At 44.4% G+C, this 15,445-nt stretch overlaps 2 protein-coding genes across 2 annotated transcripts in view; both read left to right on the top strand.

Moving 5' to 3' along the window:
* Positions 1-15,445, top strand: part of LOC310876386 (ferroxidase HEPHL1-like) — a 260,954-nt gene that overhangs the window by 57,821 nt on the left and 187,688 nt on the right. The window lies entirely within an intron of this gene.
* pitpnab (phosphatidylinositol transfer protein, alpha b) overlaps positions 2,327-15,445 on the top strand; it is a 35,509-nt gene continuing 22,390 nt past the window's right edge. The window contains exons 1-2 of the mRNA XM_083789949.1: positions 2,327-2,617; positions 10,461-10,491. Coding sequence (XP_083646075.1) covers positions 2,601-2,617; positions 10,461-10,491 — 48 coding nt within the window. The 5' untranslated portion in view covers positions 2,327-2,600. The remainder of the gene's footprint in view (positions 2,618-10,460; positions 10,492-15,445) is intronic.

Genomic DNA, 15,445 nt, shown 5'->3' with positions numbered 1-15,445 from the left:
TGAAAATAAAGATATATTGACTTGTTTAAATGGCCGCCGTTATTTTTGTTCCATCAGTTAGTGAGCCTATTACAGTTTTAAAAATAAAATAAAAGTTCTTGCAGCACAAAAATCCATAACACGACATTCCACAAAACACACATTTTCGATTTCAATATTCAAAAACTTTGTCTCCAAGTTTTCTGTAATTGGCAAGGCATATCACCTCAAACACTAAACATGTTGTATGGAGAGCGTATTTTCAATACTGTACAATAAGGTCACTGTTATGTTATAATCATGGTTGCCCATGTCTGTGTACTTGAACTTGAGATACAGTGTACTTGATATGTAAAGTATGCCTGAACTGTAGCATACTTTATAGATATCAAGTACACTGTATCTCAAGATCAAGTACACAGACATGGGCAACTCATGATTATAACATACATACCAGTCACACTAAAGAGGTCCTTTGTCCACCAGTCGATTTGGAGGCTTAATCAGGAGTTTGGCCAGGGGTAGGCTAAGAGGTGGACACTGCTCTTGTCTTTATGTATGTAATCTCGTTTTTGTTCTATCAAATGTGTGTATGTGTTTCGCATCGTGTGTGTGTGTGTGTGTGTGTGTGTGTGTGTGTGTGTGTGTGTGTGTGTGTGTGTGTGTGTGTGTGTGTGTGTGTGTGTGTGTGTGATGTGTGTCAGTGTGTGCCACCACAACCATGCCCATGCCCATGCCCAAACAACCCAAACACAGCATGCAACATCCATGCATGACAAAACAACCCAACTTACACAGCATGCCACACCATGCTAAAGCAAGCAAAAACACAGCATGCCACAAAACCATATGTCCTTGCCAAAACACATGCACAACCTTTTTATGAACATCCCTCACTCAACTCCAACCATCATATTTCCTATTTCCAAGCATCACACATACCGTTAATTGTAGGCCTATTCTTCCCAAAATTACCATCATCTATACAAATGGGCTCATTCTCCAGCCACCTTTCTTGTCAGCTTCATTTGAGTTGGATGTTCCCACAGTGGAAATAAATGGCAACAATCTTTAGGCAACATAGCCTATAGATATTGTTTTCTAAGCAAAATGTAGAGGGTAAAGATAGTAGGCCTATACTTCTTGGACTCAGAAATGAATGAAATCAGGAAAAGGGGGTAGTGCAGGCCCGAATCAAAACTTTTTTGGATTCACTACCCGGTACGGTAGTGAATCCAAAAAAGTTTGAGAACCACTATATCCTAAGGGCTATATCTTGCACCACCCCTTAACCCTTATCCCTATACTTATTTGCCATTTTTACTATTTAAAAAAACCTTTTAAAATAGTTCAAATAGCCGATCTACAAGCTCACAATTTCTCGCTGTAGATCGGCTAGTTGAACTATTTTAAAAAGGGTTTTGTCTAAATAGTAAAAAATGGCAAATACGTTTAGGGATAAGGGATAAGGGATAAGGGTGGCGCAAGGTGGAGCCCCATACCATAACTAAACCTCTGGTTCTCAAAGTGGATTCTGAGGTGGGGTCTCCAGCTAAAAGAACAGTTTAAACACAACCGCTGTTTTATTTTCTGTCTATTCAACAATCTACATCTAGCCTATTGTGAACTTGACTTGTCGATATAATATTTTGTACAAATCATGAGAATTCTTGATAAAAGATATGGGGGTCCCTGGCACAAAGTACTACTAAGTAGGCCTATCTAATTAATTCATTATCCAATTAGTTATCAATTATTTGGCAACCAGTAGTTTTCATGTTGGTGGTCCAACATCATCCAAATAAATGACAGTGGCAGTGTGGTCTGGCTTGGAATACGAGACGGCTCGCCCCTTTGACCAACAACATTGATTCGAAATGTTCTAATATGAGAAATAAGGTAAAATAAACATGGGGCGAGATATCCGTGCTTTGGGGCGAGATATCCACGCTTTAGGGGCGAATAACCACGGCTTGAGGCGAGCCGCCTTCACTTTTCGAAATTCCGGGGCGAGCCGCCTTCACCTATCGGGGGCGAGTTGGCAAAGGGGCGAGATGACCTGGCTGTTACCCTGGCGAATGGCTTGCATTTCGGTTTGGTGGTGTTTCTCACCGTCACCGTGTGAGTATGTCTATAATAAATGTCTATTATGTCTATAAACGTAAATACCTACACAGGTGTGCGTAAAATACATTGATGAGGCGCGTAGCTAAAACCAGCGGTTGCCTGACAACCTACTAGCCAATCAGAGCGCGCCCTGCCCGCCCCCTCCGGGCGGGGTAATGGGATCCAGGGCTGTACCATTCTGTATTCTGCATATTTGTGGATGACCGCTTGCTGCTCCGACGTCACGACACGACACACCGCCGGTGATGATGATGCCACAGCAGAGGGTGTAGTTTAGTTTTAGTACGAGGCTCCACCACCACGGCACCGCGAAACGGCAGCCGGGAAGGAAGTGACATTATAACAGCTAAACCGGGAGAGATAGAATGACATAGAGGAGAAGAGGTGCGACCCACCGCGCGGACGGAACGACCACAGAAAGAGATCCCGATAGACGCTGTTCTGGATCCCTATCGAGCTCTTCTCTCCTCTGTGGAATTTGTTGCAGCCTCAACATGCTGATAAAGGAATTGTAAGTGTCTGCTGTCTGTGTGTGTGTGTGTGTGTGTGTGTGTGTGTGTGTGTGTGTGTGTGTGTCGCGCCCGCGCGTGCGTGCGTTTCTACGTGTGTGTGCGTTGCACAGCAAGCAATCCAGCGGCAGCATCACTGACATTGTGGCCACTCGCCCCATGCAGAGTGGAATTACACTCAGTGCAGCCAGCAGGGTTATTGTTGTCGACATCTCTAAAATGACTTCTTGGCCACATAATTATTTTTCTGTCGTTTGCACATGACTTGCGGTTTGTAGGCTACATCGATATAGGCTAATGTTGTCTGACAACGATGCGTTTTGGTAGCTTATTTATACAGTAGCAGCCTACTATGGCTCAGCTGCAGCCGGCTATATAGGCTTGGCTGTGGCTGTGCCCTTCACATTGTAACTCAAACCATGGGGCACACCGGGCCTTTCCGTCGAGCGAACAGTACCACTTCTCAATGTCTGTTTTATAGATTACCAATATTTGAAGGGAATGGTGACGATGGAGTGATAATTTATCGATAAGCAATCGCAAACTGTTCGCCCCTGCATCCATTTCCATCCATCCTTCACTCCTTCAGCCACTGTAGCCATGTTGAAGCGCAGTGAAGGTGAAACGACTGATGTAGCATTCCTGCATTTATTTTCCTCCCGGTCTGGAGGAATGAATGTACACCCAGGGAACACACGACCAGGGTTGATCATGGGAGGATCTACGTATAGCCTGCTACAAGTGAGAGAAGGATACAGTAGCCTACTACAGTAGCTAGCTGCCTTATCTCCATGAATGAATGGCCACACTCGAGACCGGTGCAATTTGACTATTGCTGAGTGTTCGGTTCGGACTATCCCTGGTCCAGGGCTAGGTTCGGACTTACAAGGACCCGGCCTATAGTCACCTTTAGTAGGCTATATATATAAACACACGTTTCTATTTGAGAAAGAGCTTTAGTAGACATTTCTAGACAATGATTGATGCTTTCTGTTTATGCCCCGTCATGTTTTGGATGTGTCACATTAAAAGTCAAATGTCTCGGCGCTGGCCGCGGGGACCAATGCCGCTGTAAAGATCAGATCAGAAGTGATTAGGGAGAGCACGGGCCTCTCAGCGTGAGGCTGCCTGTCTGGGAGTGGGAATTAATTAAATCGGTCACGATTAAACGCCGCTGAACTGAACCCACTTCCATGTTCCATCCTCCACGCTGACACACACACGCGCGCGCGTGTGTTATGTGCGTGCGACGCAAACATATGCCTGCAAACATACGCGCGCACGCTGGCCTGGCTACACCTATATGTTAATGAGCAGTTATAGTTGCACACCTGGGCTGAGTGTAGTGTACAATACACATATGTACACTGTAGACTGCCACTGTAGCCTACATGTGTATTTTAGGCAGTGAAACTACAATATTGGTCAGTTTGTTTGGCCACAAAGATGGTCTGATACAGTGGAACTATATGGACCAGAGCTAACTCAACCCCAGAGTCAAAGTAGGCTATAGAGATACTATAGCCTATACTCCTGCCATGCACTGCAAGTGAAAGTTATTGCTCTCAATGCTCTATTTTTTAGAAACACTATAGTTAGCCTACAAAGTAGGCTACAAATTTCCTTTTTTCCTTTTTAATATTAACATATTCCTGTGGCCTATTGAAATTTCAATATTCCCAAAATAAATCAACTTCATTTAGAAAGAAATTATGTACAAGTTCACTACACATTGCACTGTGAGTTGTGACACATTGTGAGCTTATAGATCTGCTATTTTCAGTTTTTTATATAGTTCGTATGCACGTGACATCATCACCATACCCGGAAGTTATGCGGGAATGCCTACTGAGTGGCAAAAAACTAATTTCTGTCCTCGACATACATTCAAACAGAAAAGTCCTATTTGATTGCATTAAACGACGTCGCACAACATTAAACTCACTTTGCCACTCAGTTTATGCATGTATACCGCCTATAGTCTACTGTAGGGCTTAAAGGAGACTTCACTAATGCTCATGATAAAATTGTACCATTATTTTATACTTGGTCTGTGTCTCATAAGAGAGAGTTGTGGAAACGGTTCAGGAAACAGGCAGGTTGTGTGCAGGGCGCTCGTGATGTGTCTTTGGCCACTGACTGTGTTTGGTCTGTGCTGGGTACCTTTCCCTTGTTCGATGCGTGCAATACAGAAAAGGTCTCTTTCACACTTTTACTTTCAACACAGAGTCACTCAGACTGCTGCTTGTAGGAAATGCTCGCTGTGATTGGCCAGTAGTCGCAGACCTCGTAGAGGTAACGTCAGTGGTGTATCACGGCCAGAAAGCACAGGTGTGAACAGCACTTCCGCATACTCATACGCATACGACACGTGGTCGATGACTTGCCCACCTGCCGCACAAAGTTGTGCTCTCCACGGGCACAAATGTGTGGGCTTGGAATTCTCTCAATTGCAATAATAGATTTCAGAGCAAGTAAAGAGGAGAAGATGAGAACGCAGAACAGGCAGGAGAGGAGAGAGGGGTGTTTGTTTTCTGAAGGAACACTGAGACATTTGATCTTCCCGTTAAGACCTTTAGAGATCTTTGGCACACACACACACACACACACACACACACACACACACACACTGAGAGAGAAGAAATATCAAGGTGACCCTAGACTTTGTTTTACTCAGACCTTCATTATACCACATGTATTCTGTTTTTAAGTTTCACCCAACATTGATCTACACATGGGACTTGCACCTAATTTAGGAGATATAGCCTACCTACTGTATATTGCTTGTTTATGAGGCTGACAAGTACTGTAACCTTGCAACAAGGTCATTATACAGTAGTAAGTAAAATGTGACAATAGTAACCTACTGTAAGTAATTGAAACAAATCTGTCTGTGGATATGCTCAACAGTATATTTAACTGTTGCACTTGCTTGCAGCATCTGTTATCCCACCCCCTTTGACTGGTTGAGGATTATGAGTTTTGGCATTTACGTACGCACTCGCTATTTATTTATTTATTTGACAGGGACAATGCTCAATCAACATGTCAGTTTTCACATCCATGTAAATGGGCCAGAGTTAGCCATAAGCTAATTTACATCTGTAGTCCCTGAGCATGCTCTTAAAGTACAATAGACATGCACACAATAAAGAGAGATATTGCAAGGTGCAAAACTATAGCTTCTGCTGTTTCTGAGACTTGTATGTGGAAATTCTGTCCAAAGACTTGCTTCTGGAAGAAGGTTGAGTCAAAGGGAAAAGGCCTGAGTATTTTGATGTTGAGGAGCTGTTGAATGGCGGGAGATTGTATCATCGTCTTTGGAGGATACAAAGAAAACTGAAAACCCAGTGATGAGTGATGACCATGACCTGTACATAGACTTAAGTCCTAGTTTGAAGATGTTATGCAAGCAGTTATTCAGTATGGTCTAACTCTGGAGCAGTCAGATCTCTAGAGGCTAAAAAGTGTCCAAAATGCTTACCCAAATTCAGAAATGACTAAAAGATGAGTCCACATTTTGTGACAACCCCCAGTTCTCAGCATGAGCTGAGCTGTGTGGTTCACTGTAACTATGCATGTACAGTAGCAGCGTGAGCTGAGCGGTGATTGGTCTAGCAGGGTGAGCTGTGCTGTCTGGCCCACTGTCTGTATTCATGTAGATCATGGATTTTGATGGTATATAAATATATATATATATACTTATATAGTGTGAGAAATAAGATCACGGTTTCATGATTATCTCGATTATTAGGAGTAAATGTATTCCACAACACTATGGATGTGTCACATGAGCCTTTTTAAGTTTAATTATTTTCTCCACAAAATTCTGAGGACGCGAAGCCCACAACCGTTGGCCAAAGGGTGGAGCTATAGCACTCAGTTGAAACGGCAAACTTTGAACGGGCATAGCTCATGAAGTTTGACCGTCGGCAATAAAACTTTGATACGCATACCGGTATGCGTCTGCTGCGTCAACTTTCGTGTTCTGACTTTTCACCTCTGACCTTTATAGGCAATTCACACTGAGACGGACTGAATCCGTTTCATTGGAACCGTTTCCGAATACGGTTGCCTGGTCCCCGATGGCCATGATTCACATTACCCGAGATTGAACAGCGCACCCGGGTACACTTGCATAACACACTTTAATCCTCCTGATGACGGTGTGCTTGATGGCCCCCAAGAGCCACGTGTATTAAGATCAGCGCGTACTGCGGTGCTGCGCGTATACGCAGATTCAACAGGAGACGGGCGGCGTTGAGAAATGAGCTGGTGTTACGCGTTGTGCAGCACTGCAGCGGCTGTGTGTTTTTTTTTGTTGACGCTTGGCTTGTCGACTAGAGATTATGTCACGTTTAAAAAAAAAAACAGTCCACTTCCTTCTTTAGGTACGCATGCATTCACATTGGAACGATCCGTATCTGAATACACTTCAACGGCCCAGAGACCCGGTCCCGGGGACGGTTGGGCAATCCGCTCCCGGGAACGGTACGCATCATTCACACTACCACAACATCTGCCAAGTGGTCCCGAGTGCGCACCCGGGACCATAGTGTGAATTGCCCCTTCTTAGATCACCCGCCATTTTGAATTATATGAAAAACGATCGATCTCCTGGGATCTAAGTTGATCAAAATGCACGAAACCTGCTACACATGAACTTTGATATTTCCGCCACTGCTCATGCCTCGCCTGTCTGTCTGTTTGGGGTACGAACAGCTGCAATACCGCTGGGTGTTGAGCACCCTAACAGGGCTTATTGCTTGGTCCTGTCTTATCGCTGCTTGCAGCTATATGTTTTTCTTTCTTTCTGTCTTACTCTCTTAACCCATTCTGACCTGAGATCAGATTCATACGAGGTTTCCGCCGAACACACACTGGTCTGATGAACCCATTCTGACCTGAGATCAGATTCTAAAAATTTCAGTCGTTCTTCGATTTTTTTCAAAAATAGCAGACCTACAAGCTCGTATCGCGCCACTCGGTGGCGCGATATGAGCTTGTAGATCTGCTATTTTTAAATAGCTAAAGCATAACATGATGCTGACACCAAAATGGGTGCCCGGTCAGAATGGGATTTCTCTTTGATTTCTGCTGTGATAGGCGTAACATCATGTTCTGAGCTGTGATGAGCTTGTAGATCTGTTATTTCCGCGATTTAAAGTTTTTTCAACATGGAAACGACGGTTAATTGTGATTATTTTGATTATATTCGATTGCGATTTGGTGATTTATGTAATAATTGTTACATGCCTAAGCGTCATGTGCTGATCTGTGTGGTTCGCTTTATGCACATTAGCAGCATGAGTTGAGCTGTGATTGGCATAGTAGTATGAGTTGTGCTGTGTGGTATAATGTAGCTGAGAGGTGTGGTTTGCTGTATCAATGACATGAAGAAGATCTGGTGCTCCAGCATGGCGAAAAGGGTTAAAGAAAATCACCCCTGTTGCTCGCCACGTGGAATCTGTCCTGCTCTGCGGCTGATGATCAAAATGAATCAGCCGGCTGTGGGTCATGCTGGGTCAGGCTGTGTGGGTCATGCACCCGTCACCCGTAATGGCTGCTAACCCTACATGTAGCAGGTGGCACTTGGCATCTCCTGGTGGGTACAAGTGAACGTCATCATCCTTTAAGATAGCAGCATGCAGGTGGCAGGTCATTGCCGGAGGTCACTGCCAGCGTCCTGCAGGAGTTCTATCTTGGCCCATCAAGTACTCCTGTGGGCAGCAACTCAGAGCAAGAAGAGTTGCGGCAGGCAGAAGACCTCATATGTCGGGGTACTGAAAAAAGACACCAGAGCGGAGAGATCCAGTGAGTAGTAGTACTTTGAAAGTCTGACTGAGGCCGACCAAGTATTATTAGTAGCAAGGTGCAGAAAAAAAGCAATAGGAACTACATTTTCCAATGGGACTCGGTGTCTCTTAGAAACAGAATAGACCAGCACAGGGTTTGTAATATTTAATTTAAGATTCAATGTTCTCAACGATAAAGACGATAGGTACAGTATTATACATGTTGGAACATGTTGGACCAGGACTGCAGCTGTGTGCATCTAACCAGGGGCATATACATGATTAGCCCTGAAACATGACGCAACTGAAGCCAGTTTTACGCAATCGCTACATTTACACTGAAAACGTGTACATAAACATTCAGATTTTAAATATAAAGTACTCACCACGTGTACCACGGGTGTTGTTGGGTCAGCGATTTAGCTTTGCTGCGTTGTTTAATAAAGGGCATTTCCGAGCGCCCCGGCTATTTTTCTCAAACGGGGTGCGTTCGGAAAACTCACAGTTGCACACCGGGAGTGCCTATTTGTTTGTATTGGCAGTGCGGTCAGCATGCCTATATCGAACACACCCAGTGCCACACTCCTCCCGACTGATAGGGGCGCGTAGTTGAAAGCCTAAGCCCCCAAAAAACAGCTCGGATAAAAATGCCTTTAAACCAGAATGCAGTAAAGCTAATCGCTGTCCCAGCTAATTTCTAACACCCATGGGCCGTGGCCCATGTGGTGAGTACTTTATATTTGAAATCTGAATGTTTATGTACACGTTTGCTCTTTAAATGTAGCGATAGCGTAAAACAGGCTGCAGTTGCGCCATGACGCTTTGAAGTACGAGCGCCATGTGAACCATGGCTAAGAAATGATGTGTCATCTTCCCAATGAGTATGAGCTCTGGTACCCAAATGATGACTCAAAGAACCAGTTTAAGGGGGATGCCTCGAAGACCATATGTAGTGGTTTTAGTCACTTATGAATAGTAACAGGTCGCATTTACTATAAAAACGCCTCCATATCTGGTAATGCCTCGTCGTGATATCACGTGACATCATCAGGGATGGAGATCCCCGATGTCATCAATATTAAGCCCATATATGGGAATGCCCATATATGGAGATCCCTGATGTCATCCATATTAGCCAGCAATTCTACATCTGATCTCAAACCTCAAACCATATATGGAGCTGACCTGTTCTGACATTCCATATGTTGATTTCACCTCATCAAACCCTGTACACTCAAGACACGCTCCATATATGGCCAGTACAGAATTCATTCCATATCTTTGATCTGATCCCCCCATGCCAAAGCGCCAGCGTTCGCCCAGCAGTCTGCCGTCACCGTGCACGGATACGTGCACGCGACCTCGCCCGACGTCGCTTCCACACCCAAGACATCAGCCCCTGTCTTGGGTGTGGTGTCTTGAGTCCTGTGTCCTATGGGCTGGTATCCTATGTCTTGAGTCCTGTGTCCTATGGGCTCGTATCCTATGTCTTGCTTGGGTCCGGTAGGATTTGAGATCGTTGAAGATACCATGTGCCGAGAGGTTTCTTTTATGCTGTTTATTCTGCTGTCAGAATGCCATTATCCATCCAGATATTGTCAGAGTGATGTGTCGTTATTCCCACCTGATGATCCAAATGATGATGTCAGTGTTGAGGTCTTGAGGACGCACATTTTCATTGGCCCGGAATGAGATGATGTATCGATCAGTGTCAAAATTTCAGACATGCAGCCAACTTCCTTCAGACATCTTTCTGCAATAGTGTCAAGCCCAAATATGTGAGAATTGTTGGGAGGGGGGCTGTGTAGGAGTCAGGAACAGTGGGAGGGGGGCTGTGTAGGAGTCAGGAACAGTGGGAGGGGGGCTGTGTGGGAGTCAGGAACAGTGGGAGGGGGGCTGTGTAGGAGTCAGGAACAGTGGGAGGGGGGCTGTGTAGGAGTCAGGAACAGTGGGAGGGGGGCTGTGTTAGGAGTCAGGAACAGTTAAGTGGGTATTGATTGAAAAAGCATATTTTTAAGTAACCTTCTCCTCTTGCTTTTTTCTTTTTCAGTCGAGTGATCCTGCCCATATCTGTGGAGGAGGTAAGCCACATTTTTGCGTGTCTGTATGTGTGTCTGTGTGTGTTTTGGGGAATAGCATTTGTTCTAATGTCGAACATCCCTGCGACAGTAGCTACACCCAAGGTGCATGCAATTAGAATCGTTTCTGGCATATGACACGCCGTACTACTGTGAATCAAATAGGCTTTGTCAGTAATGTGCAGCAGTGCACTACGGTATGTGTAAAGTTAAGATTATGTGATTATGTGATCCAAGATTCAAAATGGTTTATTTGTCACTCATAGGCTAGATGAGAATGGACCAGTTGTTGGTGCTGCTATGCTATGCATATTTCTTGTACTCGACCAATGTTTTTTTTATATGTGTATACTACAGTGTATACTATTTTTACATCTGGAGCACTCCACTACACTTCCTACTTTTATAAGATTTTATTGTATTCACAACTTATATTTGATTGCTGTAATGTTTAGCTGTTTATATTGCACAAATATGCTGACTGATGACCTGTAGATAGAAATGAAACAGTTGATCAACTGTAAAACCAAGCATTATTTTATTACAACATTAGTGGCATTTAACCTTAATAGAGAACAGTAAACAAACCTCACCTACGTTATACTGATCTAGCTCCACACACGACACTTCCTCAGATCTTACCAGGCAGTATTTTATCCTTAATAGAGAAAAGTAAACAAACTACACCTACTTACACCGACTTATCTGTCTCCATGCAACACTTTCTCAGATATTCATACGTTTTTAGATTTGTGTTGTCACAACTAACTTCATGTCCTCTTTCACTACATCCATAAATCTTCTTTTGGTCTTTCTCTCCTGCCTGACAGTTCCAACCTCAAAATCTTTCTACCGATATACTCACTATCCCTTCTCTGTACATGTCCAAGCCACCTCAGTCTGGCCTCTCTGGCTTTATCTCCAAAACATCTGACATTTGCTGTCCCTCTGATGTACTCGTTCCTGATCCTATCCATCCTTATTACTCCCAGAGAGAACCTCAACATTTTAGTCTCTGCTACCTCCAGCTCTGATTCCTGTCTTTTCCTCAGTGCGACTGTCTCTAAACCATACAATATAGCTGGTATCACCACCATCTTGTACACCTTCACTTTCATTCTTGCTGATACTTTCCTGTCACACCTGACACTTTTCTCCACCCATTCCAACCTGCTTGCACTTGTTTCTTCACCTCTTTTCCACACTCCATTGCTCTGAAATGTTGACCCTAAGTACTTACAGTAAAGTCCCCCACCTTTCCAAACTAGGTTAAAACCATTCATTAAGCTCTACACAGCACGCACTGAACTTGGAACCAGTTACAGTCTCTCTCTGTCACAGTCCTCGCTTGTGTTCAGTGTTTTGTTGAAGCTGATGAACAAGAGCATATGCTCTTCTGGCTCTCATTAAACTTTTATTACGTGTAATAACGAGTCTAGTTGTCTGTGTGTCTGTGGCTAAGGCCCATTCTCTTGTAAAACAGAGAACAGAGGAGAAGAAGGGAGAAAACTAGCACAACTGTAAATGACACCAATGCATTACAAAAAATGAAACATTCCCTAGAGGCCAAATTTGCGCCACCAGGAGGCGGCTTTTTGCTTTACACATTTGTTGATATTATTCCTATAGATTTTGTCCAAACATCACGCCAATCGTTGCACACACTGCAATAATAATGATGCAATAATCTCGCATAGGGCTCAGAAAGTTGGCCCTGGGATTTGTGGTCTTTACCAGCCCTATGATGTCATTATGTCAAAACCACAGCCACTAAATGTAGACATTTCCCATTACTTTTGGACATACTGTATAGGTTTGTAGTTTAAATAACAGTGCAAATAGTGTGTTCTAAATACATACACAATGAAACATATCATTGTGTTAGTTGTATTTTGATTATTGCTTGTCAAATCTTTTAACTAGCCTAACTCATCTTTTAACTAGCCTTAATCTGATTGGTAAATGGCTCTGCATGGTTGCTGCTTCTGCATCATGATTAGTTAGACCTCGGAGACCACATGCATTTTCCTTTCGAAAGAACTATTACAACAACTTAATTAGGCCTACCTGCTTCTTATTGGGCCGTTCTAGCTCCACCAATCACAACCTCAGCCGCAACATTATTATTATAATCAGTCTCCTGACCAGGGGTCATCAACATGTCCGTACACAGCCAAATGTGTCTGTGGCAAGACTTGTTTATGTCTGTGGCCTATTATATGCACAGTATTATTTACAGTACATATACTAGATCCTTCTAAACAGTTTAGAAGGATCCCCATTGAGAGAAAGTCTTTCTTTTGCTTTTCTTAAGCTTACAGATACAGGCTTTGAGAAAAACATCAAAGACCCAGAACCTCCATCTGCTCACTGTGCTTGATCTTGGTGGTGTAACAATATATAAATGATACGTAGCTTGATCTTGGTGGTGTAACAATATATAAATGATACGTAGCTTGCAGAGTTAGTTCAGTCAGATATACTCGAGGGGGTTCATGCCGTGCTCAAAGGTGCATACTATACTCAAGGGGTTAACTTGCTGCATTACTATGTGGATGTGTGTAAGTGTGTGCAAGTCCCACACGTCGCTGATGGGCAGTCAGCTGACCAATTGGGCGGGCTACTTAAGCTCACTAGACTGCATGCTCTTCCTGCCTTCCTCTGCATATGGTTCCTGGTTGTTATGTGATGTTTGCTCCCACCACCACCCCAGCACCACTGGTGGGAACTATAATAACTCTCCACAAATCCACAATCCTAATCCGTGGAGACCCTTGATCCACAGCCTGGGCGTCCACAATCTCCACTTAGAAGCTTGTTCACCTCTGATCAAAGTTAGTAGCCCTTGCATGGAACTAGTTGTGACGGTGCATTCCTTTAAATCCTGGCATGCTCTTTTTATCGTTATCTAATCACTCATCATACGTACATGATGGTTATGACTTTCTGTTTCCATTGTTCCATTGTCATGCATGATATCACAACTATGCAAGGTCTAAGACTCTAGGATGTCTCATCAAGATGTCACCAACTATCGAAGCTACCGTAATAAACCAAATAGTTTCGGTTTGATATTGGTAGAACTGGTATAGAACCTATAATTCTTTTTTGGGCGCTCAGTCGCCCCCACCCTGCATGCCCGGCCCTTCTGGCAAATGCCAGAATTGCCAGACCGTCCAATCCGTGCCTGCATAGGGCCACCTGACTCCTAGAACCGGCACTGACCACAGATAAATAAGCAGGTAGCCTATTCCCATGCAGGCAGCACAGTGGATAAAGGTTTGGGTGTGTTTGTGTATCTGTACAGGGTGGTGCCTTGTGTGATCGGGCAGCACCTGCTCTTTTACAGTAACTGTGTGTGTGTGTGTGTGTGTGTGCGCGTGTGCGTGAGTGTCGTCACTGCTGTCGTGTCCTACAGGCTTATCTGCCATAGAGCCCTCTTTCATCTTACTCCTCCCACCCATCACTCCCCGCTGACAGGTGCTGCCCTAGCCCGCTGCCCGTACTACGAGTACGTGGCTTCTCTCCCACAGAAACATTCCAATTATGTTAGTATAGAGTAGAAGCTGGACGAAGCAAGCCGGATACAGACCGTGGACAGGCACTTTAGCACTGCACCACCTGAGCGCCGAACTGGCTCATGTTTATGCTCTTACACACATTGACATTGGGGAACCGGAACAGACTATTACAACCACACACATCTGCTGTTTGACACTGAGCAGTACTGCAGGTTTGACCGCTTTCAACCTGGCATCCCTATTTTGGGCACATCATTGTATAGGCTATACGGTGCTGCGTTGCTGGGCCATGGCTCTTTAGCCGACTGTGTTATAGGATCTATATAGGTCCCGGGTTCGCCTCCCTGCCGAGGCTACAACATAGGCAAAACGTTTTAAAAGATTTCAAACAAAATCGTTCCAAAATTGCCTAAAACTACAAGCTCAATGAATCACGATGTGAAGCAGTGTGAGATTGCAGTTCGGCTATTTTCACTGTTTTTGAATAGTTACCTGCCTTGCTCATGGCACGTGACATATTATTACATGTATAATAATATTGTTTAGAACTTTTTGAAAGTTTACAAACATTGTTAAGAAAAGAAAAAAAAGACAAAACAGCTATTGTCCTCCAGTTTCTTTGTTGTATTTTCTTCTTGGGTTTCAGGTTCATCTATTATTTGGACACATCTTTTAAAACCTTTCTCTCCTTTTGTAACACTGTACACTTTGTTATGGATAGGGAGTCACTCTTTAGTTCCCTTTTCTGTGTTATAGAATATTATAATACATAATTCACTTCCCTCTCCCCCTACTTTACTGTACTCATCCCAGTTTGTAAGTGTGTGTGTGTGTGTGTGTGTGTGTGTGTGTGTGTGTGTGTGTGTGTGTGTGTGTGTGAAAAACACAGTTGGCTTGGTGTGTGTGTGACAGGTGACAGGTACGCGGAAGTGATGGCACCTGTGTTTGTGGTCGTCCGTCTCCCGCTGTCTGTTCTGTTTGTGTTTGTGCTTGTTTTATCAGTTGTCACAGAAAATGTCAACTCTCTACTGGTTTATGATCGCCAAGCCCTGCTGGATATTCGCCTTGCTAGCGAAAGTTTGACTCCGTTTCCGAGACAGAAAACGTTTCCTCTGCCACCGCTGCTCGCGGGTATACCTGCTCACTTGTACGCTCCTCTCCCCCGTCGGAGACGGCACAGGACCCGCTCCCGTGGCAAACGCAGCGGCCAACTGGTGAGGCTGAAAGCCGCCCTGGTGCATTTCTCTGCATCTACCCTGGTTGGAAATGGATCGACCTGTCTCTACACTGCCTCCCGTCGCTCTCTCGAGCCTATCGGCACCTGGCTGGTGCCTGTCACTGACACTGACGTGGATAAGGATTTTCCGAACCGTCGCTGCTCTCCCCACCTCCGCAGACGAGGAGTGAACCACTGCTGCCTTCGACCCCTCGCCCGG

Source organism: Protomyctophum parallelum, assembly GCF_964188405.1.
Source record: "Protomyctophum parallelum genome assembly, chromosome: 1".
Lineage (NCBI taxonomy): Eukaryota > Metazoa > Chordata > Actinopteri > Myctophiformes > Myctophidae > Protomyctophum > Protomyctophum parallelum.
This window is presented reverse-complemented; position numbering and strand designations above follow the sequence as displayed.